This window comes from Chelonoidis abingdonii, chromosome 9 (assembly GCF_003597395.2).
Source record: "Chelonoidis abingdonii isolate Lonesome George chromosome 9, CheloAbing_2.0, whole genome shotgun sequence".
Classification (NCBI taxonomy): Eukaryota; Metazoa; Chordata; order Testudines; family Testudinidae; genus Chelonoidis; species Chelonoidis abingdonii.
This window is the reverse complement of record NC_133777.1, coordinates 63,694,939-63,709,192: the sequence shown is the minus strand read 5'-3', so window position 1 is coordinate 63,709,192 and position 14,254 is coordinate 63,694,939. Positions and strand designations below refer to the sequence as shown.

The window sequence follows — 14,254 nt, the reverse complement described above, 5'->3', positions numbered from 1 at the left end:
TGTTGGTTCTCCTAGGAGATGGGGCTGGCAACAGTGTGGAAAGGCTGGGGAGGGGAAGAGGGGCAAGGACAGGAATAACAGGACCACTTGGCTTGTCCATGTAATTTCCTCCCTCAAAGCATCATACAGAACCAGCATCCCAGCTCTTGTCTCAGCCCTGGTGCCATTGGCTAGATTTCCACCATCTTGTGTAAAGCATGTGGAAAGGCAGAGGAAGCTCTCCACCACCAGCCAAGGAGTGTGTAAAGCATTTGGAAAGGGAGAGGAAGCTCTCCACCACCAGCCAAGGAGTGTGTAAAGCATTTGGAAAGGGAAAGGAAGCTCTCCACCACCAGCCAAGAAGGAGCAGGAGTTGAAACTGGGTCTGCCCCACATTCTCTCATCAGCCCCTATGTGTGATGGAGTGTAAGATGGGCGCTATTTAATCAATGCCTGACTGCAGCTTGACACATTCATTTCCTTTGTTGAAGCTCAGTAGAAGCTGTTTGGACTGACCAATAATGACTTACTTTTCTCACCTATAACTCCTTTCCTCTTAAAATCCTCTACACGTAACCCACAGCAACAGTTATAGTTGGTGGCAGGCTTATGTTTTACTGTAGAATGTTCATGCCAATTCCAGTAAATATTTCCATTTATCAGCATGTTTGTTACAGCAATTAGCGTTCAATCGCATGGGATTGTTTTCTGTTTCCCATTTCCTGAGCAGCCCCTCACTCCTCTTCACAGTAACCTTTTCCCCAGCATTACTGCAAATTGAAAATGACTGCGACTACAGATATAATAGCATTTTATCTGTCTGGAAAAGCAATAAGATGTACTGATGTGAATTCCTTAAATGAATGGATCCACAATAGCAATCTTGAACATCATTATATTTTATACTATTAGGGCCTGATTCTCATTTATCCTTAAACTATAAGTAAATGAGAATCAAATCTTTAATCTCCTGATGCTTTACCCCTGAGCTTACCCCTTCTATACTGTGTATTCTGGCAACTGCTCATTCAAAAATCTAGCAGTGGTGGTAAATGGAGTACAAACTGGGTAGGTTTATCCCAGATTGAATCATACAGGGCCATAATCCTTCACTTCAAGATTATGTGCTTGTCAGTCCTTTGTCTACTTTCAAACTAGCAAATTGGACGTGGTGGAATAATACAAAAAGTGATTCACAAATATATTTGTGCATAAACATGGCACATTTGCTGCACTCTTGGGCCTGTATTAGTAATTGCTAATTAGTCAGCTTACTTGGGAAAAATATTTGCAAGTCCAGAATGTTTCATGAATTTTAACAAAAGTGATTATTCATCTGAAAATTCCCTCTGGGACTTCATCAGCCCTTATTTGCTATTTGCCATTTTTCTGTTTAAAAAAAGTCAGTCATCAAGTCAGGAAACAGAAACAATCCCATGTGATTTAGGTGACCATTAATAGAAAATGGGGCTAGATTTCTGGCCTTATTCTCTTCTATAACCAAACTTTGCTGAGCACAGGGGAACAGGCAGATCATCAGGGAGCCAGTTATGGCTCCCTGATGCTGTGGGCCCATCCATGCTGTCTCCAGCTCTGGTGGGAGCTGAAGACCCAGGCAAATTAGTGGAGTTACACTTGCATAAAATGAGCAGTGCAGTGGTGGATCAGACCATTTTTTGAATGCACTATCCACCTTTGAGATCTGTGCTCTTAGGGCCAGATTCTCAGCTGGTGTAAATTGCACAGCTCCCAGCCCTTAAGGTTGCCTTCTTTCTGATTAACTCTATATTAATTTTTCATCCTCAGAAACATAGCTGTGAGTTACCTAATTAGTATATGCAAATCAGGATATTTTGAATTGTTCACAAAATATTTAGGTAATGAGAGAGCCATCAAGTTTCATAACACTCATTCTCACCACTCATAGAGTAGAAAGATTTCAAGGATTATTTTTAGGAAATACTACCAATTGACTTTATTTATATATGCAAATTAGCCTCAGTATAATTTAGTATGGCCATTTCAGAGTTCAGTGTAATGTTTCAGATGTGGGTGAAAGATGATTTTTTTTGTTTACATATTCCAATGAGGCGTAAAGAAATATTGTAAGATTGCAGTTAATAGACATATCACATGGCTGACATATGCTGAGTTCAAGAGGAAAATACAATAATGTTGCCATTTTACATATGCAAATTAGCCAAAATTGGATAAAATCTTCACTGTTGCAATTTCAATTAGCATTTAATTAAACCATCAAATTTCCATGTAATTGATTCTGTAGTTGCAAATATTCATGTAAAACAAGAGTGAATCTGGGGGTTTTGGAAATTAGATCATTGGTAATTTTGCTCGAGTAAAGACTGAAGAATTGGGTATATTTTCATCATGGAGGCATCTAAGATTTACATTAATGCTAATGAGTTATCTGCATATTAAAAACCAGAGCCTTTACCCTGCTCTGGCTATTTTACCATGTTCTGGTCGTGCAAAGCAGCTGTAAAACCAGCAGATCTGGTCCCCAAGCATTTCCTTTGACTAGAGGAATCCTCAGTTGGCATAGAGATACTATGAAGGCTCATACACAGCTTTTCCACCCTGCCCCCGGCATAAAGGCGCATGCATGTCCAGGGAAAAGGGAACGTGGCTGCATAAGTCCTGCTAACCTCTAGAATTAATGCTGTTGAGGCTACGTTCAGCTAGGCATTACTTAGAGCAGCCTCAGGGCTGCTCTATCTTATGCTGAGAACTAGATTGGTCTCTGGCAGGCCCTCGGCTCATGGGATCATAAAGACTCAAAGCCATCTTTGCCTATCCCATGCAGTCTTGCACCAAGAACAGCTTGACAACACTGCAGAGTATCTCAACCCGAAGAAGTAGTACTCTCTTAAAAGCCCAGTCCTGCAGCCTTTACACATGCATTGCTTCTACTGGGATCAGTAAGAGTTCTCAGTGTAATATCTTAATATCTTAATATCTTAATATCTTCCATGTTTTGCAAGGACCTGGCATATATATTCTTAAATGCAGGCCTGTCTTGTGTTACTTTTCACTTTCTGCAAATTAATCTGCTCATTCTCAACTTTGCTAAATGTTTTATGATAATCTAGTTTGTCTCCAGAGCAAGAAGTTATGGGATTAGTATTGAAACCTAATCTAAATGTGAAATTTGTGCTAACAGGGCACCAGCTCCTTTTATGTGTATGCAGTTAACTACAGTATCTGTTCCACATTAAGAAGAGAGCATGTCCCATCTCTGGCCTATTCTGCTGTCTGACATCTATGGACTACATTCAGCCCCAGTGAAACTTCACCAGTCATGTCACTTTCACAGCAAGGCTGCATTTGGCCCTGTCATTTGAGCAGATGTCTTAAACTAGTGTCATCAGAATCATTACCTTGATAGCCTGCCTTATCCACAGCTCTCGCAGAAATTTTCCAGGAACTACAGCCTTTTAATATTGACACTTTAACACAAGCCAAGATTATAAAGTGTTCAGTCCTTCTAATTTTGGTCCACAAGAAATGTTCCCTGTCAGGTTGGTCAGAGGTAAAGTGTTACCGATAGCCATACCTGCAGTATCATGTTCAAAAGGGGAAGGTTTGAGGCAAAAAGAAATGGTTTATAATAAATAAATAAGACTATTACAATAAATATTTCTCACTTCCCTTTCGTCTGAGAATCTCACAGCACTTTACAAACACTACTGAAACCTCACAGCTCCACTATTAGGTAGGTAAAGCGTTATTATAGCTATTATGTAAATGGATACACTGAGGGAAGGCTGGATTAAGTGATTTACCTGTGGTCAGTACCAGACCATGGAACACAAACCAGGAGTGAAATCCTGGCCACATTAAAATCAGTGGCAAAACTCCCACTGGATTCAGTGGGACCAAGATTTCATCCCAGGAGTCCTGACTCCCAGCCCTCTGCTCTTGGCACTGTTATCATTGCACTGTTACCACTGCCTCAATAATTAAGTCTTTGCATTGCAAAAACTGAATTGCATAAATTCATCTGCTTTTGAAAGTGTCCCTGCACATCGTCCCTCTTTACTCATTCAACCATTACAAGGCAGAGAAAGGAATTAGGGTCTATTGTGCAAATAGTGATAGTCAGAGCAAGAAGTCCTTAAATCCGTATTTATATGATAATACACATTTGAACAAGTCACAATAAATTTTCTATGGGAATTCTGATGGCTCGGTGCATGGACTAAATAATTCATACTGTAAAAATTAAAGAGAAATACATTTCTAGGAAAGATATTCGTTCATTTAAATTAACATAAATCTTTAGAACACGGTATTCTCCAGACTGCCAGCCATTGATTCTTCCATTGAATCTTGCCTCTGTGTGTATATTAGTGTATTATATCTGATGTCAGAGATAAGATTGCCCACTGGCTGCTCAGGGAGAGTTTTTCAGATTTCTTTGCAGAATTGGTGCCTAAAGCTACAGTTCTTCCATGGAAAAGAAGAACAAACCTTCATAGCAAGGTTTTGTTCAGTGGTGTTCAGCCTGCGTTATGCTGTATAGATACAAATTCTTTGGTTTATGCTCCTGTGTTTATCATTTAGCAGTGCAGCAGAACATGAAAATGATCTTTCAGTCCTTGTAATGTGGACTGGCACATATAGACAACTCACTGCAATATTTTTCAAATCTGGAAATTATTCTTGTAGCCTGCCAAAGCTGAATAATCATATCCTTTCCACTTAGTCCCAGTGATCTGATTTCTTGAATTTCTTTCATCTGTTCTCAGGAAGGGTAGTTTGGCATAAGCAAAAACTGTCAGAGAGTTGAAGAATGCAAACTTTGGGTTTTTTATGGGAAACGGTCAATTTAGTATTTTCTGTGAAGTCCATGATAACTGGGAACATAATAGGGCCTTAACAACAACAACTGCAAGCACAGACTTCCAGCACATTGAACCATTGGACTGAAGGATGATCTATGTTTAAAAAAACTATTACAGAGCAAGAAAGATAGATGAATAACACTTATTGCGTCTCACATATAAGAGGACTGTGCACAAGGGTGTTTTTTATTACTATGCCAAGATTCATTTGTAGTGAGTTCCATTCTTTCCCAGGTGACAGAGAATGGACTTAGTGGATAACGTTTACAATTACATTGTTTCATAGTTGAAACAGCAAAGCAGGGAAAGCTCATGGTGTTCATGAATTCCTGTTTTGCAGATTATGATCTTTCAAAGCTGAGGGATTTCATTGATCAGCAAGCTGATGCTTATGTGGACAAGGGCATCCTGGACAAAGAAGAGGCGGATGTGATCAAGCGCATATACGGCAGCCTGTAAAAACACAGGAAGGATGGTGAAGTCACTTGACTGCCCAACATGTAGGAAACTATAGTATAGCTTCACCCACTCCTAGCTCAGTGACCTCAGATTTATTATTTTGAGGATATCATTAGAAAGTGCTCTGTTTGCATTATGCTGAACCTTTTCTAGGCAAAAGTGAAGAGCTCTATTGCTATGTACACTGACTGCATACTGTATTTTCCTACACACAGATAACAACCCCAAAGGCTGAATTATTACATCAAATTTATACTTAACAGGGTAAACTACAAAACGTTCTCTTTGACATACTATCTGCATTTGTTTGCTCTGGTAGAAAAGCCAGGTGTTTTTGAAAGAAAGTTGTTTTGACACTGCATCCTTCTGCTCTCACTCCGTTAGCTTTTCAAAGATGCTACTGTATGTATTTGTAAAGGGCATTATTAGAACATGAATGACAGTTACTAGTTCTACAAATAAATATTTGAAAATAATTTCCGTTATTAAAATTGTCATTGTCTCCATATTATTTTATGTCTATAATGTCTTATTTTTAAATCATCGTTTTTCCTGTCACTGTTTGTGTTTGCACATTCACTGTTACAGCTCTTTGAGTACCTGTGCCATTAACTAACTAAGTATCTCTGACACTGCAACTGCCTTTCATACAGGTGGTACAGGAAAGAGCTGAAGTCTCCACTGCCAACCATGGTAGAGACATTGTCATTAACACCCTTAGCCATTCTTTAGTGCATCCTTTGATAACTGTCAGTTCTCTGTGCATGTATAAATAGCTGCATTCTTGATATGAGTAGCCTGATAATAGTGTGTATAGCTTTGAATTGCTAAGTAAAAAACTTAAAGATAATTAAATCATTTTGAGGAGATCTTGCAATTAGAGATGTGCTTAGGAACACGTGGCTTTAATGATGAGATGGACTTTAATGGGAGTGGCAGGAGTGCAGCATTTCTGAAAATCAGGCCATTGGTCCATTTATTGACCTCTGAACTGTACTGGGTGATATTATTTCCTTTAGCACTATGGGGAAACTCTCTCTCTCTCTTCTGTTGTATGTAAAAGCGAAGGCAAAGCAATGAGTTTTGAATTTAGTTCTGGCAGTTCTCAGGCTTAGCTTTTGTGGGATTAAGTGAGTTCTCTAGTCTAGCTGCTGAGAAAATTCTGTCTCCTCCACTCATTGGCCTCCTTCTGGATGGTTGAGATTAACTCCCATATGACATTATTTTTAAAATCCAGGATGTTCACTTGACTGCCATGGAGACTATAGGTAAATCCTTGTCTGGCTGTGTAGAGAGCTGTGGCTGTACAATATGCCCTTGATCACCCCAAGGTCTGTGTTAGCGTCACATAGGGAGATTACCTACTTTCTTATTTTCTCAGCACTCTTGAGAATTAGAAGGAAAAAGATCTGAACTACATTTTGCCTGGCGGCCAGAATGAACTCTGGCCAATTGCCAGCATAGTGCAAACACCTACAAATGTTACTAGTAGCAAATTTCAATCAAATGTTATAGCAATGAGCCATAATAATATGTGCATTAGAAGGCTGTTGGTGCACAGATTGATCAGTGCCTTCAAGCATCCAAGAATCGCACCATACCCTGCTTAGATGCACCCTGGGGTGGGTTATTGCTTTATAGTTTTGCTCACTAATTATAATTTAAAAAAAAAATCAAAAAGAATATTGAGTAATGTGAGCCGTGTACACTTCTGCAATGAAAAACAGTACCTAGTGGCAGCATAAGAGAAAATTATGGGGAAAAGCTTCCCCTGCTATTTCAAATGAACGTGGGAGGGTATTCCTAGCCCTTCTTCTCTCTTTTCCTTTTTCCTTTTATTCGCCCGCTCCCCATTTTAAGGTTCCCTAGACTATTTAGACTCCTTTTTCCTCCTCATGCCCCTCAAAAGATGAGTTACCTTTTGCTAGCAGTTCGTGGCCCACCATCCACTTCCTTGTTTGAAAACCAAATTGGAAATATTGACTCGTTTCCAATTTGGGGGTTACAAGAGAAAGCGGGTTAAAAGTAGCTGTAACTCTTGGTACTTTGGGAGGCAATAGCACATCAGGACTGTAATCTTTTTATTTTACTAATCCAGACTCTTTTGCTTCCTCCACCCCCCCACTTTCCCCTCCCTCCCTTGGTTTACCTTTCTTCTTCTGTCAACATCATGGGTCCCAGAATATTTTTGAATGATTTTTCAAGGATGAGATCCTAGCTGTGTATTGTCAGAAGCTTGCGCAGAGGTGTGACATCATAAGAAAGGCGCGGGCAGCCAATAACATGTGACTAGTCTACAGGCAATCACAACAGACCTGGTCCAAAATTATAATTCACAATTTTAATGAAACTTTTTGAACTTTTGCAAAATTATTAATTTTGACCAAAAAGGGATGAAATTTTTGAGGAAATTGTTCCAAAAACATATATCCCATTGTCTGACCAGCTCTAAATGACAGTCAGAATCTCATTCAGTGGCCTGGACTCTTGCTGAGTACTCACTCGCCCATGTAGTCCCATTGAAGTCAACATGAAAAGCTGAGTAAATAAGCATTTTGATAAGCACTACTTTGGTGAGTAGATATGTATTTTTAAAACATTGTTTCTGCTGGATTCATTTCTCCCCCAGACAGCTGGTCCAGCTTGTTATGTGAATGTTTCAGCTGCTGGTTTGATTGGTGGCACATCAAGTCAAGTTCAGGCAGTCACGTCATCTTTCATAATATGATAAGTCAGGGCCAGCCTGATGCATCATCCTATGCTGCAGAACAGCTGTGGCTTGTGCTAAATGAAGGTCAGAGTGATCTGAGCTATAAGTGGTACTGCAGGTTAATAGCCTTTTATGAATGCAACACTTGCAGCACATTACTTGCTACAGGGCACTTGGTGGAAATCAGTAGACCATGTTCTGCCAACTTTTTCTGTACTACCACTACGGGAAATATTTTCCATCCTTGCACATCTCTAGTTGTAATACCACAAAAGAAATTTTTGTCTATGTTGTTCTGTCTGTATCTCTGCTGGATGCATCAAAAAATCCTTCACTATCTAAATTATCACTGACAATTGTAAGAAGTACAAAATATACAGTATTCACACTATGAGCTTTTCTATTAGAATATTGTTTCTGATACTGTACTTTATTAAACACTTTGCTACAAGCTTCAGCAGTTGAGGGTGGTTTGTTTTTTCTTTTGAAATGGACTAAATACATCGTTCCCTCTGACTGGCTCTTGAAGGGCCCAATCCTGCCTCACTCAAGCAATAGGAGCTTTCTCGTGGGTATCAGTGTGAATTCCGTAGGCCCCAGTGATTGAAGAATAATGTTGGCTGGAATTATGGGCTATCACCCTCTAAAGTCAATGGGCAGACTTCATAGCGTGAGCCCTACCGCCACACTTCTGCCCACACTAGCAATGGGCCCAAACCCCAAATCTTTTATCTGACACACCCTCTCTTTGGTGATCTGAGTCAAATGGAACCTAGTTCAAATCCCCCTGAGATTTTGATTTTACAAACCCTAATTGAAAAAGGGTTTGCAAAGCTGAAATCACAAATGCCTGGTTTGCTCATCAGAAAAGTACAACAAAACCAGAAGTGTTTATACACGCTGCTCTTCACCTCCACCAGAACTTTGGTCATTCACATCCTGAACCACTGTTCAGGCTGGTGTTTTAGAACTGATGAGGTTTTGCAAAACCAGCCTGCAGCTTTCTTGATCCATCTCCAGTCCAAACAAGTTCTTCGTATTGTCTATCCCCCTGCCACTCACTTTGGTTCATGTCATTGGGACTCTCACATGTCAATTTTTTTTCTCCCTTCATATATAATTGATACAAATACAAGGACACAATAGTATCTTCCCAAGCAAATAAAGTTAATTGCATGTGCAGTAACAATAGAGGCATAGTCAGAAGCAACAAGGACTATACAAAGAGAACAGTCCCCTTGAAACTGTCACTCATATTGACTGATGCAAGGACAGCCAAAGTCCTAACACACGCAACATTTCAGGATCTTAACCTTTCCCTCACCAAATGCAGAAACTTCCCCCTGCAGTAGCAATAAAGAGACATTGCTCGTAAGCACCAAGTCCTTTCATTTATTTTCTGTTTCCTGGGGTTCAACATATTTAAAGTATAGTTTTATTACCATTTAGCTATCAGGGTGTGTGCTGGAGCAGCTGCCTTCTGTGCAAGTCACAGAGCATTCAAAATGACGAAACTCAACAGTAGTATGTGGTAACCACTGAACAATTCCACGGGAGGCTTTTATTTCAAAAGCACAGGAAAAGCCTTGACAGTGTTTCTAATGGGAGAGCACCAATTTAATTCATTTTATGGGAACCTTCACTCTGTGTGGCAGAAGCCTCTGTTTCACTGTAATAAAAGGATGTGTACAAACAGTATATTGAGAAACTCACAGTGAGGCAGTTTTAAAATGAACTCTGCACACACTTGGTCACAGACGTATATTCACATTTTAAAGTATGAAATATACAATACAGCAACCTGAAAAACCAGCAACAGACATCATCTGAACAGGGCAAATGCTTTATTTTTTTTTCAATCTATGTTCGAAAAGGTCAGGCCAAAGTGAATGTTTGCTATTTAAATAAATCTAAGACATTAACAGGCTAAATGTGTAACATACACAGACACAGCTCCTCAACTGGGGTTAATTCATTTGGCATAACCCCAGGAGTGCCACAGATTTACACCAGTTCAGGATCTGGTCCCCAACCCAAAGTTCAGGTCAAACCTTGGGCAGTGTAACAGAGTGCATTCTGACCCTGTCAGGCTATCTATTGGTCATGCATACCCTACTCCAGGTTCATTGTGGAACAAGGGAATTCTGGGATGGCTAGTCCCATGAGGGACCCTGGGATTTGTAGGCTGCTGCAAGGCATGCTGGGAGGAGTGCCAGAGAATATAAGGAGCAGTTTTCCTTCAAATGTCAAAGAAAAACAAGGAGAGAACAGATCTGGAGTTTGGCTGTGCACTGAAAGAGCAGGGGAAGTTATTCAGGAGGGGCTGTTGAAAAGAATCTGTCAAGAGGCAGCCTGAGAAAATGGGAGGGGGGGCAACACAGCAATGGTGTGGTCTTAAGGCCTTCTGTTGGCATGGGGGCTTGTTTCATAGGCCTAGGCCAGGGTGTTCAGTGACTATGGAAGTCCCATTAGCAGGGCCAAGAGACTATTACTTCTACACCAACAAACTGCTTAGCCTGCGGAGGGCTGAAGGAACTGTTTTGTTCTGGACTCGTTAGCTACCCCTGAAGGAATGGACTTCTGGCTTTGGCTGGAGTTCCAAAAGCACCCAGAATACCCCCAAATGACCCTGCAACAGGCTGGAAATTGAGGCACAGCTCCAAGGGAGAAACTGAAACCTGACACTGAAGAGGTAAGAGCCTACTACAGGCAGCCATCTTTTGAATAGCTTTAGACTTCAACGCTATTACCAGGAAAAGCTCTGTTTATGACTGAGTGTTTAAGTGTCAGTATGGCAGAGCAGTCTTGGCACATATATGCCCAATGCAGCTAAGCATACAGGCCAGCTTCTAGAGTCCATACAAAACTTGTTTCAGAGTAAATGGGAGTTCTGACGAACAAGGACTGTAGGATCAGCCCCAAAGGGAGTAGCCATAGCTGTGTCCTCACCAGCAAACTTTGCAGCCACATTTCACCACCAGTTGTAGCATACTCAGGCCTGAACCCTATCTGCACTACAGCTTCCACCGTTGCTACCACTGGCGATGCAGTCAAGGCCCCAAATAACATCTTCAGTTTACAGGATACCTGGTTAATACAGGAGGCATGACACTCTATTACTTTGCACTTTTGTTTAGCTACTCCCACTGGTGAAAAGTGAGACTAAAGTACTACAATTTTGCTCTGGTAGTGAGTTCCCCCCACCACCCTCACGCTCACAGATGTAAATACCTACCTGGGGTGGGGGACAGTGAAAGATTAAGCCAACTGAGCTCTTGGGAAAGACAGGTTGAAATTAAGGTTCTAGTAACAGATTCTCATCTCAGTTGTACAGCTGGAATAGCTGTAGTAACTCCAATGATTTAAGTGTAACTACTTGGGATTTAGCCAGGCGTAACCGAAATCATAGTCTGGCCTCCCTTCACAATGCATGAGTGCAAAATTCCCATTACCTTCGGTGGGACCAAGAGTTCCTCTCAGTACTCAGCTAACTGTTAGCTGTGAATGTGATGGATTGGACCCCCCCACTTCTGGGATACCACCTGATGTACTGGGATTTCACTGAGCCTCTCTTGCTCACCAACCTGGGGTCTCTCTCCCTGTATATTTCCCCGAATAAGGCTATGTCTACACTTGCATGGGTGAAAATAAAGCTCTGGTTTGTGTACTCACTTAATTCCTTAGGTGTCAGTGTTTCCACCAGTAGCACTTCCATCAGCATGAGAGCGGCGCTCTAGGGCAGCTATCCCACAGTGCAGCTCTTCCCATGTTGACAATGGGTCGTGCGGGAAATGGGGGGGGGGGGTGATCATGGGACACTCTGGGTCCCTGCACAGTCTCCTCGCCCCAAACACTGAGCAGCTCCAACAACGAGGAGTCCTTGTGGCACCTTAGAGACTAACACATTTATTTGGGTATAAGCTTTCATGGGCTAAAACCCACTTCATCAGATGCATGGAGTGAAAAAGACAGTAAGCAGTATAAATATTACAGCACATGAAAAGATGGGAGTTGCCTTACCAATTGGGGGCGGTCAGTGCCAATGAGGCCAATTCAATTAAGGTAGAAGTGTACTATTCTCAACAGTTGATAAGAAGGGGTGAATATCAAGAAAGGGAAAATTACTTTTGAGTGTTAACGAGGCCAATGCAATCAAGGTGGATGTCGCCCACAGAAAGCCTTGAAAGGCAGCTACACAGGTCTCTAACTTGAGACTTTGAAATGCACCTTTTGATAAGTGTCAGAACAAATGTCTGAGATACTGGATGTATTTTACTACCTTCTTGAGAGTGAATGGAAACACAGCTCACTGCAACGGGATTTTTTTTTCTGGTTACAAATTTCAGACTTCCATTCTTTTGCTGGGTTTGGTGTAGTAACTAAATCTAATTCAGTTTAAGAGCCAACACTTTCCAAGTGACATAAATTTAGGATTGATAACTTCTCTGAGGCTTCATGAGATTCTGTTTGTGCTCTTGTTGTTCCATGATGGCATAGTGTAGATAAAATTTCTCTCCTTCCCCTCCTATGTTAGTTTTCATAGTTTCACAGTTACCCATGGGGTAATAGGAATGTGAGTAAATTCTTTTCATGGTTGCAGAGAAAGTCATGAAAATGACTTCAGTGTACTCTAAAGACTGAAACCAGAAGGCAAATAACCCCAAATTTATTATTTTTAAACTATTTTTGAACATTTTGGGTTGGCAATATTGGATTTTGTACAGTCCTGTCTGAGACTTGCTTCATGACCTCCCTGTCCTTAGAAGTGATTCACTGCTTATCCCTTCACATACAAATTTAGATGACCAATATAAAAATTGGGTTATTTACTGTGCTTGAAAGTAACAACCTAAACACCAATTATTTGTCTCTTGTGAAGATTAAATGCAACAGAAATTCTAAACAGGCAGAAAAATGACTGTAGCAAGAACATAAATAAGATTTACAGAAGTCACTGTAAAAAAAAAATAAAAATTCAGAACTGAGATTGCAGCTAATATCAATTCATTCAGGGCTGGCTGGCTGGCTCTCTCCATGCCAAAGTTTCAAGCATGCAGCCCATACTAATGGGAATCTACATCAATACATTTCTATTCATTTTTAAAGCAGGTTTTTTACAGTATTGAATTGTGGATCAATGAAGAGCTTGAGTTGACAATACAACGTTAAATAAGCCTATCTAGTATTACATTCTATAGTATTTTTAAAATAATTAGTCAAAAGAAAAACCCTCTCAAGCCATGAAACCTAATAAAACTCTCAACAGTTGCCTGCAGCTCCAAATCTAGGCTAAGAGCTTGGATCAATTTTAACACTATCCCTAGGGAGTCATACATCTGGCAATTCAAAATCCTTTTACTGGGGAAAACAATGGGATCATCACCTTTCCTGGAGCACAACAATTCTGATGCTGTTTCCACTTTTGCTGTTCATTTAAAATAACAGCCTAATTTCCTTTTAACCCCAGGTTGAGCAGTGACAGCTTTCTAGCTCCCATGAATCTTTGCATCAAGCACATCCATTTCTGCAAAGAAACTTCTTTTCTAGAAAGAAGACGATGGGCCACACACAGAAGTTCAGACACAATGCTGTAGAGATATACAGCCCTTTAATTCTAAGGCCAAGTCTACACTGCGACTTTAAATCGGTTTAATGGCCGATATACCGATTTAACGCTGTATCCGTTCACACGACGTCGTCATTAATATCGAGTTAAACGGCTCCTTAAATCGATTTCGGAACTCCTCCCAAACGAGAGGAGTAGCGCTAAATTCGATAGTGATAACTCGGATTAGGGTTCGTGTGGACGGAAATCGACGTTATTGGCCTCCGGGCGGCATCCCAGAGTGCAGCACTGACCGCTCTGGACAGCAATCTGAACTCGGATGCAGCGGGCAGGTAAACAGGAAAAGCCCCGCGAACTTTTGAATTACATTTCCTGCTTGCCCAGCGTGGAGCTCTGATCAGCACGGCTGGCGATGCAGTTTGAAATCGAAAAAGAGCTCCAGCATAGACCGTACGGGAGATACTAGGTCTGATCGCTGTATGGGGAGACAAATCTGTTGTATCCAGCTCCGTTACAGAACACGAAATGCCAAAGCGTTTGAATAAAAAACTCCAGGATACACAGCGCTGTGTGACAAGCGTAACGGGAAGCCAGAGACTCAAATGGACGCTCATGAAGGGAGGGAGGGGGTACTGAGGACTCCAGCTATCCCACAGTCCACAGCAGTCTCTGAAA

At 41.0% G+C, this 14,254-nt stretch overlaps 1 protein-coding gene across 3 annotated transcripts in view; it reads left to right on the top strand.

The window, feature by feature from the left end:
* Nucleotides 1-5,814, top strand: part of SCG3 (secretogranin III) — a 57,120-nt gene extending 51,306 nt beyond the window's left edge. For all 3 annotated transcript variants that reach the window (XM_075069638.1, XM_032778636.2, XM_075069637.1), the window contains one exon: nt 5,185-5,814. In XM_075069638.1, coding sequence (XP_074925739.1) covers nt 5,185-5,303 — 119 coding nt within the window. In that variant the 3' untranslated portion in view covers nt 5,304-5,814. The remainder of the gene's footprint in view (nt 1-5,184) is intronic.
* The last annotated feature ends 8,440 nt before the right edge of the window (nt 5,815-14,254 follow it).